The sequence below is a fragment of the Octopus sinensis genome, linkage group LG27 (genome assembly GCF_006345805.1).
Source record: "Octopus sinensis linkage group LG27, ASM634580v1, whole genome shotgun sequence".
Lineage (NCBI taxonomy): Eukaryota > Metazoa > Mollusca > Cephalopoda > Octopoda > Octopodidae > Octopus > Octopus sinensis.
This window is the reverse complement of record NC_043023.1, coordinates 15,164,679-15,185,567: the sequence shown is the minus strand read 5'-3', so window position 1 is coordinate 15,185,567 and position 20,889 is coordinate 15,164,679. Positions and strand designations below refer to the sequence as shown.

The window sequence follows — 20,889 nt, the reverse complement described above, 5'->3', positions numbered from 1 at the left end:
CCCGAAAGGATGAAAAGTAAAGTCGACCTCAGTGGAATTTGAACTCAGATCGTAAAGTCAGACGAAATACCGCTAAGCATTTTTCCCGGTGTGCTAGCATTTCTGCCAGCTTGCTGCCTTAGTTGATATAAATATTGTATAAGAAATGTCTTAGGAATTAAATATATATGTGTGTGTGTGTGTGTGTGTGTAACCGTTCAGAAGAAAAACATTTGTGTAGAATGGTGAGAGAAGCAAAATAATGGAAAATGAATTGTGTGAGAGCACAGGTAAATGTGAGACACAAATTGAAAGGTTTGGTTTTTCTGATGAGATGCCAAAAGATTCAAAAACACCATTACACCAGTGTGATATCTGTAAAAGATCATTCTCTCAAAAATGTGATCTCACTACACACCAACTTGTCCATACAAAAAAGATGCCACATTCGTGTGATATCTGTGATAAATCATTCTCTCTAAGTCATCACTTGACTGTGCACAAACGCATTCATACAGGGGAGAAGCCATATCATTGTGATACTTGTGGCAAATCCTTTCCTACAAGTAGTAACTTAAATAAACACAAACGCATTCATACAGGAGAGAAACCATATCGCTGTGATATCTGTGGCACATCGTTCTCTCAAAATGACCTCTTAACTAAGCACAAGCGTGTTCATACAGGAGAGAAACCATATCACTGTGATATCTGTAGTAAATCGTTCTCCGAAGGAAGTACATTGAGAAAACACAAACGTATTCATACAGGAGAGAAACCATATGGTTGCGATATCTGCGGGAAATCATTCTCTCAAAAAACTAACTTAACTAAGCACAAGCTTATTCATACAGGAGATAAACCATATCAGTGTGATATCTGTGGTAATTCATTCTCCCAGAATTATCTCTTGACTAAACACAAACAGATTCATTCTGGAGAAAAGCCATACGATTGTGATGTTTGCGGTAAATCCTTTTCTGTGAGTAGTAACCTAACCACGCACATACGAACCCATACAGGGGAGAAGCCGTATCGCTGTGATATCTGTGGTAAAGCTTTCTCTTTGAATTATTACCTGTTTATCCACAAACGCGTTCACACAGGTGAGAAACCGTACCACTGTGACATCTGCAGCAAATCGTTCTCTCGCAATCACGACCTGACCATACACAAGCGTTACCATACAGGGGAGAAGCCGTATCACTGTGATGTCTGTGGTAAATCGTTTTCTGCAAGCGGTAACTTAACGAAACATATACGTATCCATACGGGAGAGAAACCATATCACTGTGATATCTGCGGTAAATCATTCTCGGCAAGTTATAACTTAACAGAACACATGTGCATTCATAAATGAGAAAATATCGTTTTCTCCACTTACCTGTTTCTTTATTGCCCACAAGGGGCTAAACATAGAGGGGACAAACAAGGACAGACAACCGGATTACGTCGATTATATCGACCCCAGTGCGTAACTGGTACTTATTTAATTGACCCCGATGCTAGCATGGAGAACGGACGTTAAACGATGATGATGATGATGATGATTATATATTATATATATTTCTTTACTGCCCACAAGGGGCTAAACATAGAGGGGACAAACAAGGACAGACAACCGGATTACGTCGATTATATTGACCCCAGTGCGTAACTGGTACTTATTTAATCGACCCCGATGCTAGCATGGTGAACGGACGTTAAACGATGATGATGATGATAATGATTATATATTATATATATTTCTTTACTGCCCACAAAGGGCTAAACATAGAGGGGACAAACAAGGACAGACAAAGGGATTACGTCGATTATATTGACCCCAGTGCGTAACTGGTACTTAATTTATCGACCCCGAAAGGATGAAAGGCAAAGTCGACCTCGGCGGAATTTGAACTCAGAACGTAAAGACAGATGAAATACTGTACTAACGTTTCTTATTTATTTACTGCCCACAAGGGGCTAAACATAGAGGGGACAAACAAGGACAGACAAACGGATTACGTCGATTATATTGACCCCAGTGCGTAACTGGTACTTATTTAATCGACCCCGAAAGGATGAAAGTCAAAGTCGACCTCGGCGGAATTTGAACTCAGAACTTAGCGGCAGACGAAATACAGCTACGCATTTTGCCCAGCGTGCTAACGTGTCTGCCAGCTCACCGCCTAAATCATCACCATCATCATCGTTTATCATCCTCTTTTCCTGGCATGGGTTAAATGGTTTGACAAGAACGAATGCATGGTTTCTACAGCTGGATGCCTTTCCTAAGGCCAACCACTTAACAAAGGGTACTGGGTGCTTTTTATGTGGCACCAGCACTAGTGAGGTCAACAAGTACCCACACAATAAAACTACTCAACTAAGTGAGGCTTAGACTGGAGAAAGAAACTGTGGCAGAAGGGGAGGAGCAGGTTTCTTGCTGAAGAGGGAGATATACTGTGAGAACAAAGGGTGTTTATTTACTTGTGTATGTGAGTGTGTAGATGTCACTTTAGTGACATCTATTTCTGCCTTTAGGTTGTAAAATTGCAAATTTTTTTTTTATTTATGTGCCCTTTTCAAGCCTAGCCAGGCTTATGGGCCCGGTTTCCCAGTTTCTGTGGCGTATGTGTTCCCCCCAGCTGGACAGGACGCCAGTCCATCGCAGCGTTACTCAAGAAACAGGAAGAGAGAGTGAGAGAAAGTGTTGGAACCTTGTGGAGCTTTTTAGATGTTTTTGCTCAATAAACTCACACAATGCCCAGTCTGGGAATCAAAACCGCGATCCTCCTACCACGAGTCCGCTGCCCTAAACTGGGCCATTGCACCTCCACAAAATTGCAAGCCACTATATTATTTATATATATATCATCATCATCCAGTGTTTTAAATCTGGGTTTTGTCCCCTTTAACGGGGATGGCCAGAGCTACCTCAATGACACAAGGCTTTTTTGGGGTTGGATTTTCTACAGGGAGCATGTCCTTGCTTACCCTCAACCTCAGTTTCTAGACATGAGTGGTCCCAAGAGCGAGGCCTCTACCATGATTATGTATGTATGTATGATCAACATCAATGGAAATTGTAGCTGTGATACCAGTGCCGGTGGCACATAAGAGAACCATCCAAACACGGACGTTGCCAGCGCCGCCCCAACTGGCCTCCGTGCTGGTGGCACGTAAAAGGCACCAACCGATCGTGGCTGTTTGCCAGCCCCGTCTGGCACCTGTGTGGGTGGCACGTAAAAAGCACCCACTACACTCATGGAGTGGTTGACGTTAGGAAGGGCATCCAGCCGTAGAAACACTGCCTGATCAGACTGGAGCCTGGTGCAGCCTCCTGGGTCCCAGACCCCAGTTGAACCGTCCAACCCATGCTAGCATGGAAAACGGACGTTAAACGATGATGATGATGATATATATATATATATATATATATATATATATATATACACACACACATCCTAATCAAATTAGAAACTTTTTTATAGGAACTGTTTGAAAATGTGTACACCAAAAAAATAAAGAATTTGTACCACTTTGAACAAGAATGGCTTCATTTTTCTGTTGTTTTTGTCGAATGTAAATAATGTACCTTATTTTCATATTTGTGACAATTAAAATAAATGAATAAAAAAGAAATCACAACCTGGAATTTTTTCAATTCTTTTATTCTTTTACTTCTGTGGCCATGCTGGAGCACAGCTTTTAGTTGAACAAATCGAACCCAGGACTTATTCTTTGTAAGCCTAGTACTTATTCTATCAGTCTTTTTAGCTGAACTGCTAAGTTACAGGGACATAAACACACTAACAACGGTTATCAACTGATGGTGGGGGAAAACACATACAAATATATACATATACATACACACACACATATATATATATATTATATTAAATTAGAGATAAAACCACTATTAGGCAAATCAAACTGAAAATTATAAGCCAATACATAGAAATAAAATTAATTTTAAAAATATAAAAGTTAAAATTTTAAAATTATTTAAATAATTTAAACTAATAAATTTTAAATATAAATATATATATATATGTATATTTTTATATTATTTTATTTATTTATTTATATATATATATCTATCTATATATATATATATATATGATGGGCTTCTTCCAGTTTCCACCTACCAAATCTACTCACAAAGCTTTAGTCAGCCCGAGGCTTTTGTAGCAGACACTTGCCCATGGTTCCATGCAGTGGGACTGAACCTGGTACCATGTGGTTGGTAAGCAAGTTTCTTACCACACAGCCATACCTATGCCTTTATACCAATTAAAATAATATTAATTTTTTTTCTTTTATTTTTTCAAAATTAGATTCTACAGTCTTGAAATCTGAAGAAATATTTAAAAAGAGGGAAGGATGCAAATGGTAGATTTTGCTGTTATTTCTAGCATGATGAGAAGACCATATTGTGACCTGAATGCCATCTGCTCAGTTTTCGTCAGTAATAGCCAAATTTCTGAATAAGAAATTTGGCTATTACTTCTAGCACGTGGTGAGGCCTTCCAAATCTCTGGAACTTGAAAAAGGGGCTGACATGGGGAACATGGGGAGAGGTCAATTATAAGAAGTGAAGTTTTTGAGAAATTACTTATTCAGAGATTTGGCTGTTGTTTCTATTATGATGAGAAGACCATATTGTGACCTGAATGTCATCTGCTCAGATTTCCTCAGAGGAAGGACATTATCCATTTGTAGATGGATCTGTGGAACTTCAAGATAGGAGTGGGGATTTGGGAAAGCAATTTTTTAAAAAATTGTTATTTTGGAAAGGTTTCATGTTCAGAGACTTGGCTGTTGTTTCTAACATGTAGTAAGACCTTCCCCTTTTGTGGGTTTTCGAAAATGAGCTGACATTGGAAAAGGTCAATTTTTAAAAAAATTGAAATTTTACTCTTTTACTTGTTTCAGTCATTTGACTGCGGCCATGCTGGAGCACCGCCTTTAATCGAGCAACTCAACCCCGGGACTTATTCTTTTGTAAGCCCAGTACTTATTCTATCGGTCTCTTTTGCCGAACCGCTAAGTAACGGGGACGTAAACACACCAGCATCGGTTGTCAAGCAATGCTAGGGGACAAACACAGACACATAAACATACACGCACACACACATATATATATTTATATATACATATATACGACGGGCTTCTTTTCAGTTTCCGTCTACCAAATTCACTCACAAGGAACCCGGAACCATGTGGTTGGTTAGCAGAGTAAATTTCTTATTCAGAAATTTGGCTATTACATCTAGCAAGTGGTGAGGCCTTCCAAATTTCTGGAGCTTGAAAAAGGGGCTGCCATGGGGAACATGGGGGGAGAGGTCAATTATAAGAAGTACAATTTTTGAGAAATTACATATTCAGAGATTTGGCTATTATTTCTAGCCTTCCAAATTACTGGCGCTTGAAAATAGGGCTGAGACGGGAGACATGAAATGAAATTTTTGAGAAATTACTTATTCAGAGATTTGGCTGTTGTTTCTAGCATGTTGTGGGGCTTGAAATGTGACTGATATAAGGAGAGTTTGATTTTTTTTAAACTGGAATTTTTAAAAAATTTCCTATTTAGAGAGATTTAGTTCATATTTGTAGCTTGTGGTGAGGCCTTCCTCATTTGAGGATCTTGAAAAGACAGACAGGTGAGGGAACAAGAAGCAGGTGTCACGTGACATCTTGCTGGGGCTGCCTGCTGGAGCCTAGCAGCAGGTATTTAAAGAGAGAAATTTGACAAGACAGTCAGTCACCAGCTGACACTCGCTGACGATACATCGAAGAGGCCAGGGAACAGAAGAAAGAAGACATACACCCAACACCAGAGCTGAAGACATCTCCGAAAGTGGGGGGCCCTGCCACGTCAAAACGGTAGAGGAGTAGGGGCCGAAACCAGACGAAACATGTCTTGAGCTAACTGCATCCTATAAAGGACCTGTTGTGGTAGCAGACCACGAAACACAGTTGTAATTCCTATATATATGTATATACGAGCAAAACACCAAATTTTCTCAAAACTTGTCCGACCGTCCCATAGGCCTCCCCTTTGAGAAACACTGATTTAACCTAAATTTCAGACACCAGCAAACGAAGAAATAAAGATAGACTTTTTTTTCTATTCCAAAGAAAAACGATTTTATTCACACAAATATGCGACCGAAGAGTTTAAAGTACCAGTAATGATAAGGCTGTTGACTGGGAGAACATAAATATGGTTTAAACAGTAAGCTTGGCAGGAAAGAAACGTGCCTTTAAGCAGTACAAAAACAACAAAAAATGGAAGGTGCAGTTATGTACAGGTTGATGGAAGAAATGCAGGACAAAAACGGCTTTATCGATTGCATTCTCACCTGGAATCGATTTTTGTAATTTTTTCAAGACTTATACACGCCCTGATACCGTCTGTATCTAGATATCAAATTCGAGCGCAATCGGATGGAGGATGCCCGAGATCATAAAAGACAGACAGAACAGATTTTATATAAGAGGAGTGGCTGTGTGGTAAGTAGTTTGCTTCCCAACCACATCGTTCCAGGTTCAGTCCCACTGCATGGCACCTTGGGCAAGTGTCTTCTATTATAGCCTCGGGCCGACCGAAGCCTTGTGAGAGGATTTGGTAGAAGGAAACTGAAAGAAGCCCGTCGTATATATGTATATATATATATATGCATATGTGTGTCTGTGTTTGTCCCCCTAGCATTGCTTGACAACCGATGCTGGTGTGTTTATGTCCCCGTTACTTAGCGGTTCAGCAAAAGAGACCGATAGAATAAGTACTGGGCTTACAAAAGAATAAGTCCCCAGGTTCAAGTTGCTCGATTAAAGGCGGTGCTCCAGCATGGCCGCAGTCAAATGACTGAAACAAGTAAAAGAGTATATATATATATATATATATATACACATACACACACACGTTTGTGTGTATGGAATTAGTTACCACTTTTTTTCTCTTTTACCTCTTGATGTCATTTTTCAGTATTCTGAGCCATAGTGGGAAAATTGCCTTAGCTGGAAATAGTTGAGTGTTGGCGACAGGAAGAGTATACGACCGTAGAAAACCTGCCTCAAAAAATTCCTTTCGACCCATGCAAACTCCAAAAATGGGATCTTTTTGGTTTGAACAGCAGTTTTTAAAAATAATTTCCACGTAACTAAACACTTTTAAACTTCATATACTGGTAGAATGTATTTATAAAACATCTTTTTCTCTTGGCTTTATTGAGAAAATTCTATGGTTTCTAAGATATTTGTTGTTTTTTTTCCTTCAATTTCTGCAATTTCAACCAATCAATGACGTCTATTGAGGTAAAAAAAAACATTCTGTGCCGTATGAATATGTCCCCCGTTTAAGAAACAGATTGGGTTTATTTACATTTGTGAAGAAAAAAAGATACCGTTCCCCCTAACCCTAACCCTAAAACAGGTTGAAATGCAATAGATCGATACTAGGGTCATAATTATGGGTGACAATTTCATATGACACCGCTAGAAAAAACTGCCGTTCAAACCGAAAATATCCTTTTCTTTTTTAAATAAATTTATTTCACACAACCATTTTCTAAATTAATTCCAAATATTTCATTTTTATCTTTTGTCAGGGAATCAGATTTCACAATCTCTCTAGTTTTAGTTTCGTATCTTTTATTACCATTCGGAGTTTTTCTTACAATTCACATTCTCAAAATGTAATTTACATCTAACAAAATTCTACATATGTATATACCACAATATATTTCAAAACAGTTCTAAAATCATAATTGAAGTTTTAAAATTTCGCAGCCTTAGTTTAGTGTACCATGGGCTAATCAGTAATATCAGGTGCGCGTATCTTCTTAATTATTTGTCCGTTTCGTTGATTTTCTGTATCAGATCGCCCTTTTGCGTAATTAAAGCTATTTCACATCAATCACAATATATCAAAGCAGGTAGGATATAATACGTATTTTATTTTTAGTAAACTCCGATGAGCTTGGCTAATTCGAAGCCCCAGGTATTCGATGTTGCTAGTATGTGTTCGATATGAATCCTATTCTTCGGTAAACTTCTTTAATTATGCGAAGAAAGTCTGGATTTTACTTGGCATAGCCATGAAAATTCACCAAATTTTTATTCGATATAGCTCGAAAAGGTCGAAACATTTCACTTTGGGTAATTCCATGGGTTGTGGAGTATAGATATAACGAAATTATGCCAGCAATGTCTTATTTTAAACTTGAATTTAAAAAAGCGGCGATCTTTCGTCTCTAGTAGACCTTTCCGTCGATTTCCGTAAAAAAATTTTTTTTTTTTTACATATGGGCTTGCGGGAACTTTTGAAGTAATATACATACATATACACATACACCGAGTAAAAAATTTCAGTTATCTCTTCTTTCACACATCTCTGTCTCTTCACACATACTAACAGAAGCACTTCACTTACACAACATACTGTCTGTCTCCCACACCCCATCAAACACACACACACATGTACATCAATGCTTCCATGCACGGTAACTTCAAAAGAACTTCCCTCGTCATAAAATCGCCTCCTCTTAGTCTCTTTCGCTCTCGTTACTTCAAAAGTTCCCGCAAGCCCATATGTAAAAAAAAAAATTTTTTTAACGGAAATCGACGGAAAGGTCTACTAGAGACGAAAGATCGCCCCCGTTTCATGTGTGTATGTAAAATCTGCAAATTTCCAAGTAGAAAACAGAATCGAACTGTCATTTGCTTCCACGGAAATACCCGAAGTGAAGTGTTTTGCTTTTGTCGAGTTATAGTTTCTTTAATTATATTGGATATTCTATTTGCTAATTGTCTCCAATCAAAGCTGTCTATCGCTTTATTATAGATGTATTACTTGCTACATATCTCTATTTGCTGTTTATTCTGACAAAATGATCCACGTTAATAATTATGTCCACTTTTAGCCCCTGAGAATAAACAATTACCTGCAACAACATAAAACACAAATCGCTAACTGAAACATGGGGCCTTGATACCTCTGTTAAAAAAAACAGATGCAGCTTTTAGTAGTCGCGATCAGCAAGTGACAAACTACTGAGAAATGCAACAGATAGGAACGAAATTTGTGGGGAGGGGACTAGATGATTACATTGACCCCTAAAGGATGAAAGGCAAAGTCGACGTCAGAGGAATTTGAACGCAAAACATAGCGACAGGTGAAATACCACTAAGCATTTCGTCCAGTGTGCTAACAATTCTGCCAGCTCATTGCTGAATATTTATCATAAATAATGCATGATATAGGTTTATAATTTCGCCGAGGTCGACTTTGCCTTTCATCCTTTCGGGGTCGATAAATAAAGTACCAGTTTCGCATTGGGATCGATGTAATCGACTTAATCCCTTTGTCCTTGTTTGTCCCCTCTCTGTTTAGTCCCTTGTGGGCAGTAAAGAAATATATATATATATCATCATCATCATCATCATCATCATTTAACGTCCGCTTTCCATGCTAGCATGGGTTGGACGGTTCAACTGGGGTCTGGGGAGCCCGAAAGCTGCACCAGTCCAGTCAGATCTGGCAGTGTTTCTACAGCTGGATGCCCTTCCTAACGCCAACCACTCCGCTGTTCTCTTTTAGAGAGACTTAGTTATTTTAATATTTCTATTATATATGTATATATATATATGTATATATATACATATATATATACATATATATATATGTATATATATATATATATATATATATATATATATATATATATATATATATATATATATATATATATATATATATATATATACATACATGTGGAGGCGCAATGGCCCAGTGGTTAGGGCAGCGGACTCGCGGTCGCTGGATCGCGGTTTCGACTCCCAGACTGGGCGTTGTGAGTGTTTATTGAGTGAAAACACCTAAAAGCTCCACGAGGCTCCGGTAGGGGGTGGTGGTGATCCCTGCTGTACTCTTTCACCACATATATGTGTATATATGTATATATATCACGTGATATATACACACATATATATGTGTGTGTGTGTGTGTGTGTGTGTGGAGGGCAGCGGACTTGCGGTTGTAGGATTGCGGTTTCGATTCTCAGACCGGGCGTTGTGAGTGTTTATTGAAGGCTAAAACAATGTGAAGCGCAATGTGACCAGCGATGTGTAGCAACATCTGATAGCCTGGTCGGTCACGGTGATATATATATGTATATGTGTGTGTTTGTGTATCTGTTTGTCCCCCATCATAGCTTGACAACCAATACCGGTGTGATTTATAGCAGTTCAGCAAAAGCATAACATAGCAGTTCAGCAAAAGCGATCAATAGAATAAGATTTAGAAAAGAATAAGTCCTGGGTGGGGTGGCGATTTCTTTGACTAAAACCCCTTTGAGGCAGTGCTCCAGCATGGCCACAGTCAAATGACTGAAACAAGTAAAAGAGTAATATTTCTATAGTTGAATCTCTGCTTTGTAAGTATTTTCTATATCTTCTACCATTTCTTTCTATATCATTTCAGAAAAGGAGTTTTTACGTCAGATACATCAAGAAAATTTATCATCTTTTGAAGACTAACGGAAGATGTTATAAATAATAGATATAACCATGTTTCTGGAATATATCTATGGTGAATATCTGTGAGATATCGATATCTCTTCTGAGTAATATCAACGTTTGTTGTTCTCATTGCCTGGAATATTTACAAAAATATTTCGCATTCTGTTTGAACTTGGAAAAATCTGTGAAGGTCTTTGTATCATCTTCAGATATTGACAAAGACCAGACTTGTTGAGAATATAACTGGAGAAGTATTTGAATCAACAAAGGAATATACGAAGATCATAGTTGCTGGAAATACAGCAGTAGAAATATTTGAATAAATATAGAAATATAAAGAAAACTACGGAGATGTACTTGCATAGCAAGTGACTTGATCTGAAATCGTGTGCTGGAACGAAAACAATTGCAGTGTGGAAGGTGTTTGTAAGCCATTTAAGGATCACACAAAAGCCGTTCGATTCACTTCAACATTTAACCCTTTAGCGTTCACATTATTCTGCCAAAATTTATGCTTCTTTACCCACAATGTTTTGAACTAATCAGGCATTATCTTGTAGCAATGAGATTTTGATGAGGAAGCTGTTAATTTTTAAAATGATATTGTAGGGTTGGTGTGAGAGACCAGATCTGGCCAGTTTGCACATAAAACAGGCAGAATACTTTTGGCCGGATATGGCCGGTTTAAATGCTAATGGGTTAAGTTTAATTTGTCAAAATATTTCGTCGCTTTAAGGCCGCGACCTGTTCCCTGACAAAAATCCGTGATGTATATATATATATGTATATATATGTATGTATAAAGAAAAGAAAACAAAAAATATATATATTGTGGTGTCTTAAGAGACATTATAGAACAATGAGTTATGGGAGAAATGTAAAGGATGGTTTGTTTCCTGAAGAGATGACGAAAGAAAGAGGGAAAAAGTTGTACCATTGTGACGTCTGTAAAAAGTCATTCTCTCACAAGGGAAATCTTAATAAGCACAGACGTATTCATACGGGAGAGAAGCCGTATCACTGTGATATCTGCGGGGAAGCATTCTCTAAAAAATACACTTTGACTACTCACATATACATTCACACAGGAGAGAAACCATATTGCTGTGATATCTGTGGTAAATCATTCTCCCAGATCGGTGCCTTAACTATCCACAAATACATTCATACAGGAGAGAAACCATATCACTGTGACATCTGTGGTAAATCATTCTCTCAGAGTGGTAACCTAAGTAAACATATACATATTCATACTGGGGAAAAGCCATATGGCTGTGATATTTGCGGTAAAGCCTTCTCTCAGATAGGTTCCTTAACTATGCACAAACGTATTCATACAGGAGAGAAGCCATATCATTGTGATATCTGTGGTAAATATTTCTCTCAGACTTGTAACTTAGCTTCACACAAATGTATTCATACAGGAGAAAAGCCATATTCTTGTGAGATATGTGGTAAATCATTCTCTCAAAGCGGTAACTTAACCAAGCATATATCTATACATATTGATCAATGACAAAATCAATAAAATTAATCATGAGGTAACTAACGAACAGCAATTTTATTAATTTTTGCTGAACAAGTAATTTTTTTACATTTTTCTCATTTGGATAAATTCACTAATTACAGCAGTGGAGGCACATGGCCTAGTGGTTATAGCAGCGGTCGAGGGATCGCGGGTTTGAATCTCAGACAGGGTGATGTTTGTGTTTATGAGTGAAACACCTAAGCTCTACGCGGCTCCGGCAGAAGGTAATGGCGAAACTTCTGCTGACTCTTTCACCACAACTTTCTCTCACTCTTTCCTCCTGCATCTTGCAGTTCACCTGCAACGGACCGGCATCCTGTCCAGGTGGAGCCTGAATTGTTTGACCTGTATGCACCCTGTTACAATGAGGCACTGGCTTGGTCAGGATACAGGAAGCATATTAAATCCATACACCTCACACACAACGAACACAGACACAGAAACACCTCATAAACCAACCTACAGAAATTTTACCAGTACAACACACCACCATAAACGTAGAAACCCAGCGATCCCAATAACTGTGATTCTTACCTTAAATTCTTCCATCTAAAAAAATAAGCACCCAACAGAATACATTACACTTAACAAACACAAAACACTTGCATAAATGAACCTAACACCAAATCCAGAAACCACACTGTTCTTTTGGTACATCCTGATCCATGCTTCAAATGTAACTTCCAAGATTGCCAGACAATTTTTGGCAGCCCTTGATAGATGCTTCCCGAAATCCCATAGGTATCACTGACTATTTAACAGACATAATGCAAGTGTCATATGCAACCTTCTCCAACTTGGGGCAACATATATGTACCAAAAGGCGGCGAGCTGGCAGAAACGTTAGCACGCCGGGCGAAATGCGTAGCCGTATTTCGTCTGCCGCTACGTTCTAAGTTCAAATCCCGCCGAGGTCAACTTTGCCTTTCATCCTTTCGGGGTCGATAAATTAAGTACCAGTTACGCACTGGAGTCGATTTAATCGACTTAATTCGTTTGTCTGTCCTTGTTTGTCCCCTCTGTGTGTAGCCCCTTGTGGGTAATAAAGAAACATATATGTACCTAATAAACAATATTAACCCTTCAGCAATCAGATTACTCTACCAAAATTAATGCTTTTTTATCCACATTGTTTTGAACTTATGAATTATCTTGTAGCTATGAGATTTCAATGAGGTAGCTGTTAATTTTTCAAACGATATTGTAGGGTTGGTGTGAGAGACCAGATCTGGCCTGTTTGAACATAAAACAGGTAGAATACTTTTGGCCGGATATGGCCGGTTTAAATGCTAAAGGGTTAAACTTAACAAGGCCTTGGAAAACACTATCACTAAAAGCTCAAATAATGAACTTAGATACAACCCTCAGCCGACCGAGACCCAACAGGCAGTAACCACGAGAACCAACAGCCCTGAAATATCCAGAACAAGCAATATACCAATATGAATGAGCCTACAGAACCTGTACACCAACAGCACGATGAACACACAACCTAATATGACTAGAATGACAGGACAAGCACTGTACAACCCCAGGTCACTAACAACGGTCGCAAACCCTCAAAAACTGCTGGCGCTGTGCCATTATATAAACAACTATAAGTAAAATTTTTATATTTCTTCTTAACACCGTGGCAAATCTACCATCCAATCAGAATGAATATTAGTTTCACTTCTAGTACTATCAACCAATGAATAAATCTAATTACTGCAGGAATAAATTTAATTGCCCAATGGATAACCTCTGTAAGACTCGTAACATTGTTTATAAATGCACTGTGTACATTGGTTCCACGGCTGATTATTTCAAGACTCGATACAAAAATCATGTATCTTGCTGTAAAACAGTGAACAAGAGGTGTGACATCACTGGTGGATTTTCTCTGACAACTGAAAACCGGCAACATTAACTATGAGCTATCATGGTCAATTATAAAATACATGAAGCGCTATAACACACATTCTAGGAAGTGTGGACTGTGCTCTGATGAATCCCTATCAATTTTACTTACTAGGGGAAAAAGTGATTAATAAATTAACGGAACTAATTACTCATTGTTTACATGCTATGAAAGCAATCTTCAAATACTTCAAAATCAATAATAAAACTAATCACGTGGTAATTATAGAATAGCAATTTTATTAATTTTTGCTGAACAAATAATTTTCCTCGTTTGGATAAATTCACTAATTACAGCAGTAGAGGCACATGGCCTAGTGGTTATAGCAGCGGACTCGCGGTCAAGGGATCGCATGTTTGAATCTCAGACCGGGCGATGTTTGTGTTTATGAGTGAAACATCTAAGGTCCAGGTGGCTCCAGCAGAAGGTAAACATAACACTGAACTGCCATAATCCACAGTGAACAGTGAACCCCATGCTATCATTTCATAAATTGCTATATCTGACTATATACCCATGGACAAATGTATGTGCTTTTATCTATGTAATATCTGTGTCTACATATCTGTGCAAATAACCTTACATGTGTATATGATCTGTGTGTGAATATATACATATATAAATATTCTACTTATTATACAACATTACTCTTTTATGTACATTCCTTTGTGTACACTGATTTGTTCTGCTCTTTTATGTTTAACCCTACAGTCTCTTATGTGGTGGTCTAATAAAGTATGTGATTGAGTATTATCTGGTAATTGATATTTGATTTAGATGTATTTCTCCATTTTCTTATCTTGTATTAGTAATTTGTGGTAAAACATTTTACCTTTGCTCATATAATACAGTAAATGAATTGATTGCATCGCAATCCTTAACATTTATGTATTAACTTTGTTGGGTACTTCACTAGCAGTATATTGGATATATGTTATCTCATGGAGGGTTGCATTTACAACCCCTATCTCAATTTGTATATATACACATATATATGCAGAGTGTACCTATGTGTATGTGCCTGTGTGTGCATATATCTACTGAGTGGAAGTCTTTAATGTGATAACGTGTGCATATGTATATCTATAAACGTATCATCATCATCATCGTTTAATGTCTGCTTTCCATGCTGGCATAGGTTGGATGGTTCGACTGGGGTGTGGGAAGCCAGAAGGCTGCACCAGGCTCCAATCTTGATCTGGCAGAGTTTCTACAGCTGGGTGCCCTTCCTAACGCCAACCACTTTGAGAATGTAGTGGGTGCTTTTACATGCCACTGGCATGAGGGCCAATCAGGCGGTACTGGCAACAGCCATGCACAAATGGTGTTTTTTATGTGCCACCTGCACAGGAGCCAGTCCAGCAGCTCTGGCAATGACCTCACTTGAATGTTGTTTTTCACATGCCAGTAAGGCCATGCTGGTTACGATCCTGCTCGAATGCTGCTTTTTACGTGCCACTGGCATGGAAGCTAGTCAGCTGCTCTAGCAACGATCATACTCGGATGGTGCTCTTAGTGCTCCACTAGCATGGATGCCAGTCATGTGGTGCTGTCATCAAATTTGATTTCGATTTCACTTGCCTCAACAGGTCTTCACAAGCAGAAGGAAAGGTACACATAAGTGGGCTGGTTACACCCCTGGAATAGGCCACGGGTTATGGTCTTACTTGGCTTGCCGGGTCTTCTCAAGCACAGCATATTTCCAAAGGTCTCAGTCACTAGTCATTGCCTCGGTGAGGCCTAATGTTCAAAGGTCATGCTTCACCACAGGTTCCCTCAACTGCTAGGGTGTGGCACTTTTTCACACAGCTATCCTCCTCCATTCTCTCTCTTGCACACCATAACTGATGCTTCTTAGGTCCAACTTTTCTCTCAAGGCACTTACACTCTGTCGAGTATGAACACTGACATTACACATCCATCGGAGCATACTGGCTTCATTCCTTGTAAACTTACACATGTCCTCAGCAGTCACGGCCCATGTTTTACTGCCATGTAGCATGGCTGTTCGTACACATGCGTCATAGTCTACCTTTTACTCTGAGCGAGAGGCCTTTTGTCACCAGCAGAGGTAAGAGCTCCATAAACTTTCCCCAGGCTATTCTTATTCTAGCAGCTACACTTTCAACGCACCTTCCCCCACTACTGACTTAGTCACCTAGGTAACGGAAGCTATCAACTACTTCTAGTTTTTCTCCCTGGAATGTGGAAGAAGTTGTCCCCTGCACATTTTCAGTGTTTATTGCTCCTGAGCATCTGCCACAGATAAAAACTATCTTCCCAGTTAGCCTTCCTTTGATAATGCTGCACCTCTTATGTGTCCATAGCTTACACTGAGTACATCTTATAGAGTTTTACCTACACCTTTTCTACAGATCGAGCAGGGCCATCTACCTGAAGGGATTTGTGGTCTGTCTGCCTTCCTACTTAGGACTTTGGTTTTAGCTAGGTTGACTCTAAGGCCCTTCGATTCTAATCCTTGCTTCCACACCTGAAACTTCTCCTCCAGTTCTGATAGTGACTCAGCAATTAGAGCAAGGTCATCAGCGTAGAGGAGCTCCAAGGGGCATCCTGTTTTGAATTCCTCCGTTATCGCCTGGAGGACTATAATAAATAGGAGGTGGGCTGAGGACTGAACCTTGGTGGACCCCTACCTGGATTTCTTCACTGTACTCGTTGCCAACCCTCACCTTACTAGCAGCGTCCCTGTACATGGCTTGCATAGCTCTCACTAATAATTCATCTATCCCTAGTTTCTTCATTGACCACCAGATAAGGGATCGGGGTACCTTGTCAAAAGCTTTCTCCATGTCAACGAAAGCCAGGTACAGGGGCTTATCTTTGGCTAGGTATTTCTCCTGCAGCTGTCTCACCAGAAATATGGCATCAGTGGTACTTTTCCCTGGCACGAAACCAAACTGCATCTCATCCAAACTGACTCTCTCCCTAATTAGTTGGGCTATGACCCTCTCCGTGACCTTCATTACCTGATCCAACAGCTTGATACCTCTGTAATTATTTGTATCTAGGGCGTCACCTTTACCTTTGTAGCAGTTGACTATTATGCTGCTACACCAGTCATTGGGTATGACTCCTTCATGTATCAACTGGTTAACTATCATCATCATCATCATCATTTAGCGTCCGTTTTCCATGCTAGCATGGGTTGGACGGTTCAACTGGGGTCTGGGGAGCCCGAAGGCTGCACCAGGCCAGTCAGATCTGGCAGTGTTTCTACAGCTGGATGCCCTTCCTAACGCCAACCACTCCGTGAGTGTAGTGGGTGCTTTTTATGTGCCACCGGCATGGAGGCCAGGCCAGGCTGGCAACGGCCACGATCGGATGGTGTTTGTTACGTGCCACCAACACGGAGGCCAGTCGATGCGGCACTGCTACGGCCACATTCAGATGGTTCTCTTACGTGCCACTGGCACTCAGCATGGGTGACTATTCTATAGCCAATAGCGCCAGATATCTCAGTATCTCTGTGGCCTACAAACACGAGACTGCATGTGGGTGTAATTGAGCACCTGAGTAAATGTGTGTGAGCATCACATGAAAATATGAGTGTACCTACATGCATGTAGGCGGCGAGCTGGCAGAATCGTTAGTACGTCGGGCGAAATGCGTAGCCGTATTTCGTCTGCTGTCACGTGTTCTGGGTTCAAATTCCGCCGAGGTTGACTTTGCCTTTCATCCTTTCGGGGTCGATAAATTAAGTACCAGTTACGCACTGGGGTCGATGTAATCGACTTAATCCCTTTGACTGTCCTTGTTTGTCCCCTCTATGTTTAGCCCCTTGTGGGTAGTAAAGAAATATATGTCTGAGTATATTTATGTGCATACATGTATATGCTACATGATGACTGTTGTTATGATGTCTATATGTATATGTGCAAATGGTTGTCTACTCATATGTATGTATGTATGTAAGTACTTATGTATATACATGAATACCTATGTGTGTAAGTGATTGGCTGACACACGCATGTATCGTATACTGGCATGTAACCATGAATAAACTTATTGTGTGCATCTGTCTGTCTTTGCATTGATTTAAATGTATGAATGTGCACATCTGTTGGATCTTTATCTTTTGACCGACAGATTTAAAAAATAATTTTTCGTAACTAAACACTTTCAAACTTCAGAAACTGGTAGAATGTGTCATATAAAACATCTTTTACTCTTAGCATTTTTGAGAAAAAAACCTATTTTTACGAAGTTATTTCATGTTAAAGTTCTCGTATTTCAGTAATTTCAACCAATCAATGATGTGTATTCAGCTGAATAAAATTACTGCTGTTGTTTATCAACAACTATCGGCGGTGTATTTTTCGTTTGTCACTGTTATTTATGACATTGTTCATGCGTTTGTACTGGTTTTAGCATTAAGGTTTTAGGGTTAGGGTTGTCATAAATAACAGTGACAAACGTCGTATATATGTGTATATATATATATATGTATGCATATATATATATATATATATATAGATAGATAGATAGATAGATATATGTGTGTGTGTTTGGGTGTCTGTGTTTGTCCCCCCCCAACATCGCTTGACAACCGATGCTGGTGTGTTTACATCCTCGTAACTTAGTGGTTTGGCAAAAAGAGTCCAATTGAATAAGTACTAGGCTTACAAAAAATAAGTCCTGCAGTTGATTTGCTCGACTAAAGGCGGTGCTCCAGCATGGCTGCAGTCAAATGACTGAAACAAGTAAAAGAGAGTAAAAAATTATCAGATATATATCTCACCCAACATTGTTAGTTATTCAAACTCCAACTTCCACACACGCCGCTGTAGGTGCTAGGATTATTGACACCTTAACATATACTATTTCTACTCTAGGCACAAAGCCTTGAAAATTTTGGTGAAAGGAAGCTAGTCGATTACATTGACCTCAGTGCGTAACTGGTACTTATTTCATCAACCCCGAAAGGATGAAAGGCAAAGTTGACCTCGGCAAAATTTGAACTCAACGTAACACAGACGAAATACCGCTAAGCATTTCACCCGGCACGCTAACGTTTCTGCCAGCTCGCCGCCAACACCTTAACATATACAGTTGTACATAGAGAAATGCTAGAAATAGTGGAAAATATTCACTATCAGTGAATGGAAAAAAATCTTCCACAAAAGGTTAACAGCAGGAGTGGCTGTGTGGTAAGTAGCTTGCTAACCAACCACATGGTTCCGGGTTCAGTCCCACTGCGTGGCATCTTGGGCAAGTGTCTTCTGCTATAGCCCCAGGCCGACCAATGCCTTGTGAGTGGATTTGGTAGACGGAAACTGAAAGAAGCCTGTCGTATATATATATATATATATATATGCGTGTGTGTGTTTGTGTGTCTGTGTTTGTCCCTCTAGCATTGCTTGACAACCGATGCTGGTGTGTTTACGTCCCCATCACTTAGCGGCTCGGCAAAAGAGACCGATAGGATAAGTACTGGGCTTACATATATATATATATATATGCGTGTGTGTGTTTGTGTGTTCTGTGTTTGTCCCTCCGAGCATGCTTGACAACCGATGATGGTGGTTTACGTCCCATCACTTAGCGGCTCGCAAAAGAGACCGATAGGATAAGTACTGGGCTTACAAAGAATAATTCCCGGGGCCGATTTGCTCGACTAAAGGCGGTGCTCCAGCATGGCCACAGTCAAATGACTGAAACAAGTAAAAGAGTAAAGAGTAAAGAGAGCAGACCATACCAATGCTTTCTTTGTATGTGTTGCTACGATGTCTGCTCTAGATATCATAAATAATAAAGTCTCACAGATGTAGGTTTTTATATTACAATATGTTTAACATTATTAAATTTATTCATAAAAATTCACAAGATCAGATGACAGGAAATTAGAAAAAAAGAAAAATAAGGATGCTGAATCATCTGTTGCATGGGTTACACAAAGGATGAGTTTGGACTGTAAGCAGGGTAGGGGTAAGGCTTTTGAAAAGTATATTGTTGTCTCCATGCAATATTGTGACAGTGGCAAACAGCAATAAGCCCCCAGCTTGTTCTGGGAGGTATGAGGCAGTAACAACGAAGGGTGCAGATACTTGGATCCCTAAGCATGTCCAGCAGGAAGCAGCCAACCATGAATGGGAACTGGAATGTCATAACCATCTTACAAACAATAACTCTGAGCACCTTTTCAAACTCCGCCCGTCTAACACCTGTGGACATGTTTACAAAGTCAGAAAACAGCACAGCTCCCATGACTTTTGGAAACATTTTTTCACGCTAAGAGTTGCTGAAGCATGGAACAAACTGCCGGCATCGGTTGTTAGTTGTCGGAGCACTGCATCCTTCAAAACTTCCATGCTTCCTGAGAGATTCGCCAACACTACACCTGATTTTCTCCCCTCCATACACACACATGCATGTATCTGACTCATACACTGTTCACTTTCCAGACATTTGTACATTACTGTATATGCTTTATACGCACTTTTGACAAGTTGTGGTGCACCTGAGCACTGTATACAGTAATTTCATTATTATTATTATAATGAGATGTCCACAAGAAAACATAACAAATTAATTTAATCAACACTATGTGAATGAAAGATCATCATCATCATCATCGTTTAACATCCGCTTTCCATGCTAGCATGGGTTTGGACGGTTCAACTGGGGTCTGGCAAGCCGCGGCTGCACCAGCCCAGTCTGATCTGGCAGTGTTTCTACAGCTGGATGCCCTTCCTAACGCCAACCACACTCGAGAGTGTAGTGGGTGATTTTATGTGCCACCGACACAGGTGCAGACGAGGCTGGGCAGACGGCCACGCTCGGATGGTGTTTTTTATGTGCCACCGACACAGGTGGCCAGACGAGGCTGGCCATAATTAGTGAGTTGATGCAAATGAGGAAAATGTAAAAAATTAATTTGTTCAATAAAAAGTAATACTATACTTTTATATTACAATATGTCTCACATTTTTAACATTCTATCAGTGACTGGGAA

General features: G+C 39.6%; 3 protein-coding genes across 3 annotated transcripts in view; 2 read left to right on the top strand and 1 right to left on the bottom strand.

Annotated features, from left to right (window-relative positions):
• The window catches only part of LOC115225220 (zinc finger protein 665-like), a 29,808-nt gene extending 17,457 nt beyond the window's left edge, over positions 1-12,351 (top strand). Inside the window, exons 5-6 of the mRNA XM_036513894.1 lie at positions 11,658-11,963; positions 12,341-12,351. Of these exons, the coding sequence (XP_036369787.1) occupies positions 11,658-11,963; positions 12,341-12,351 (317 nt within the window). The remainder of the gene's footprint in view (positions 1-11,657; positions 11,964-12,340) is intronic.
• LOC118768138 (zinc finger protein 708-like) overlaps positions 1-20,889 on the bottom strand; it is a 184,623-nt gene that overhangs the window by 157,446 nt on the left and 6,288 nt on the right. The window lies entirely within an intron of this gene.
• Positions 81-2,193, top strand: LOC115225219 (zinc finger protein 239-like). The gene is made up of 2 exons (XM_036514017.1): positions 81-1,362; positions 2,144-2,193. Exon 1 carries the CDS (start codon positions 242-244, stop codon positions 1,337-1,339), a length of 1,098 nt encoding a protein of 365 aa, XP_036369910.1. The 5' UTR covers positions 81-241; the 3' UTR covers positions 1,340-1,362; positions 2,144-2,193.

What these genes read in the sequence shown, in the direction of transcription:
- LOC115225219 (XM_036514017.1), top strand. Translation starts at nt 242, where the DNA reads ATGGAAAATGAATTGTGTGAGAGCACAGGTAAATGTGAGACACAAATT.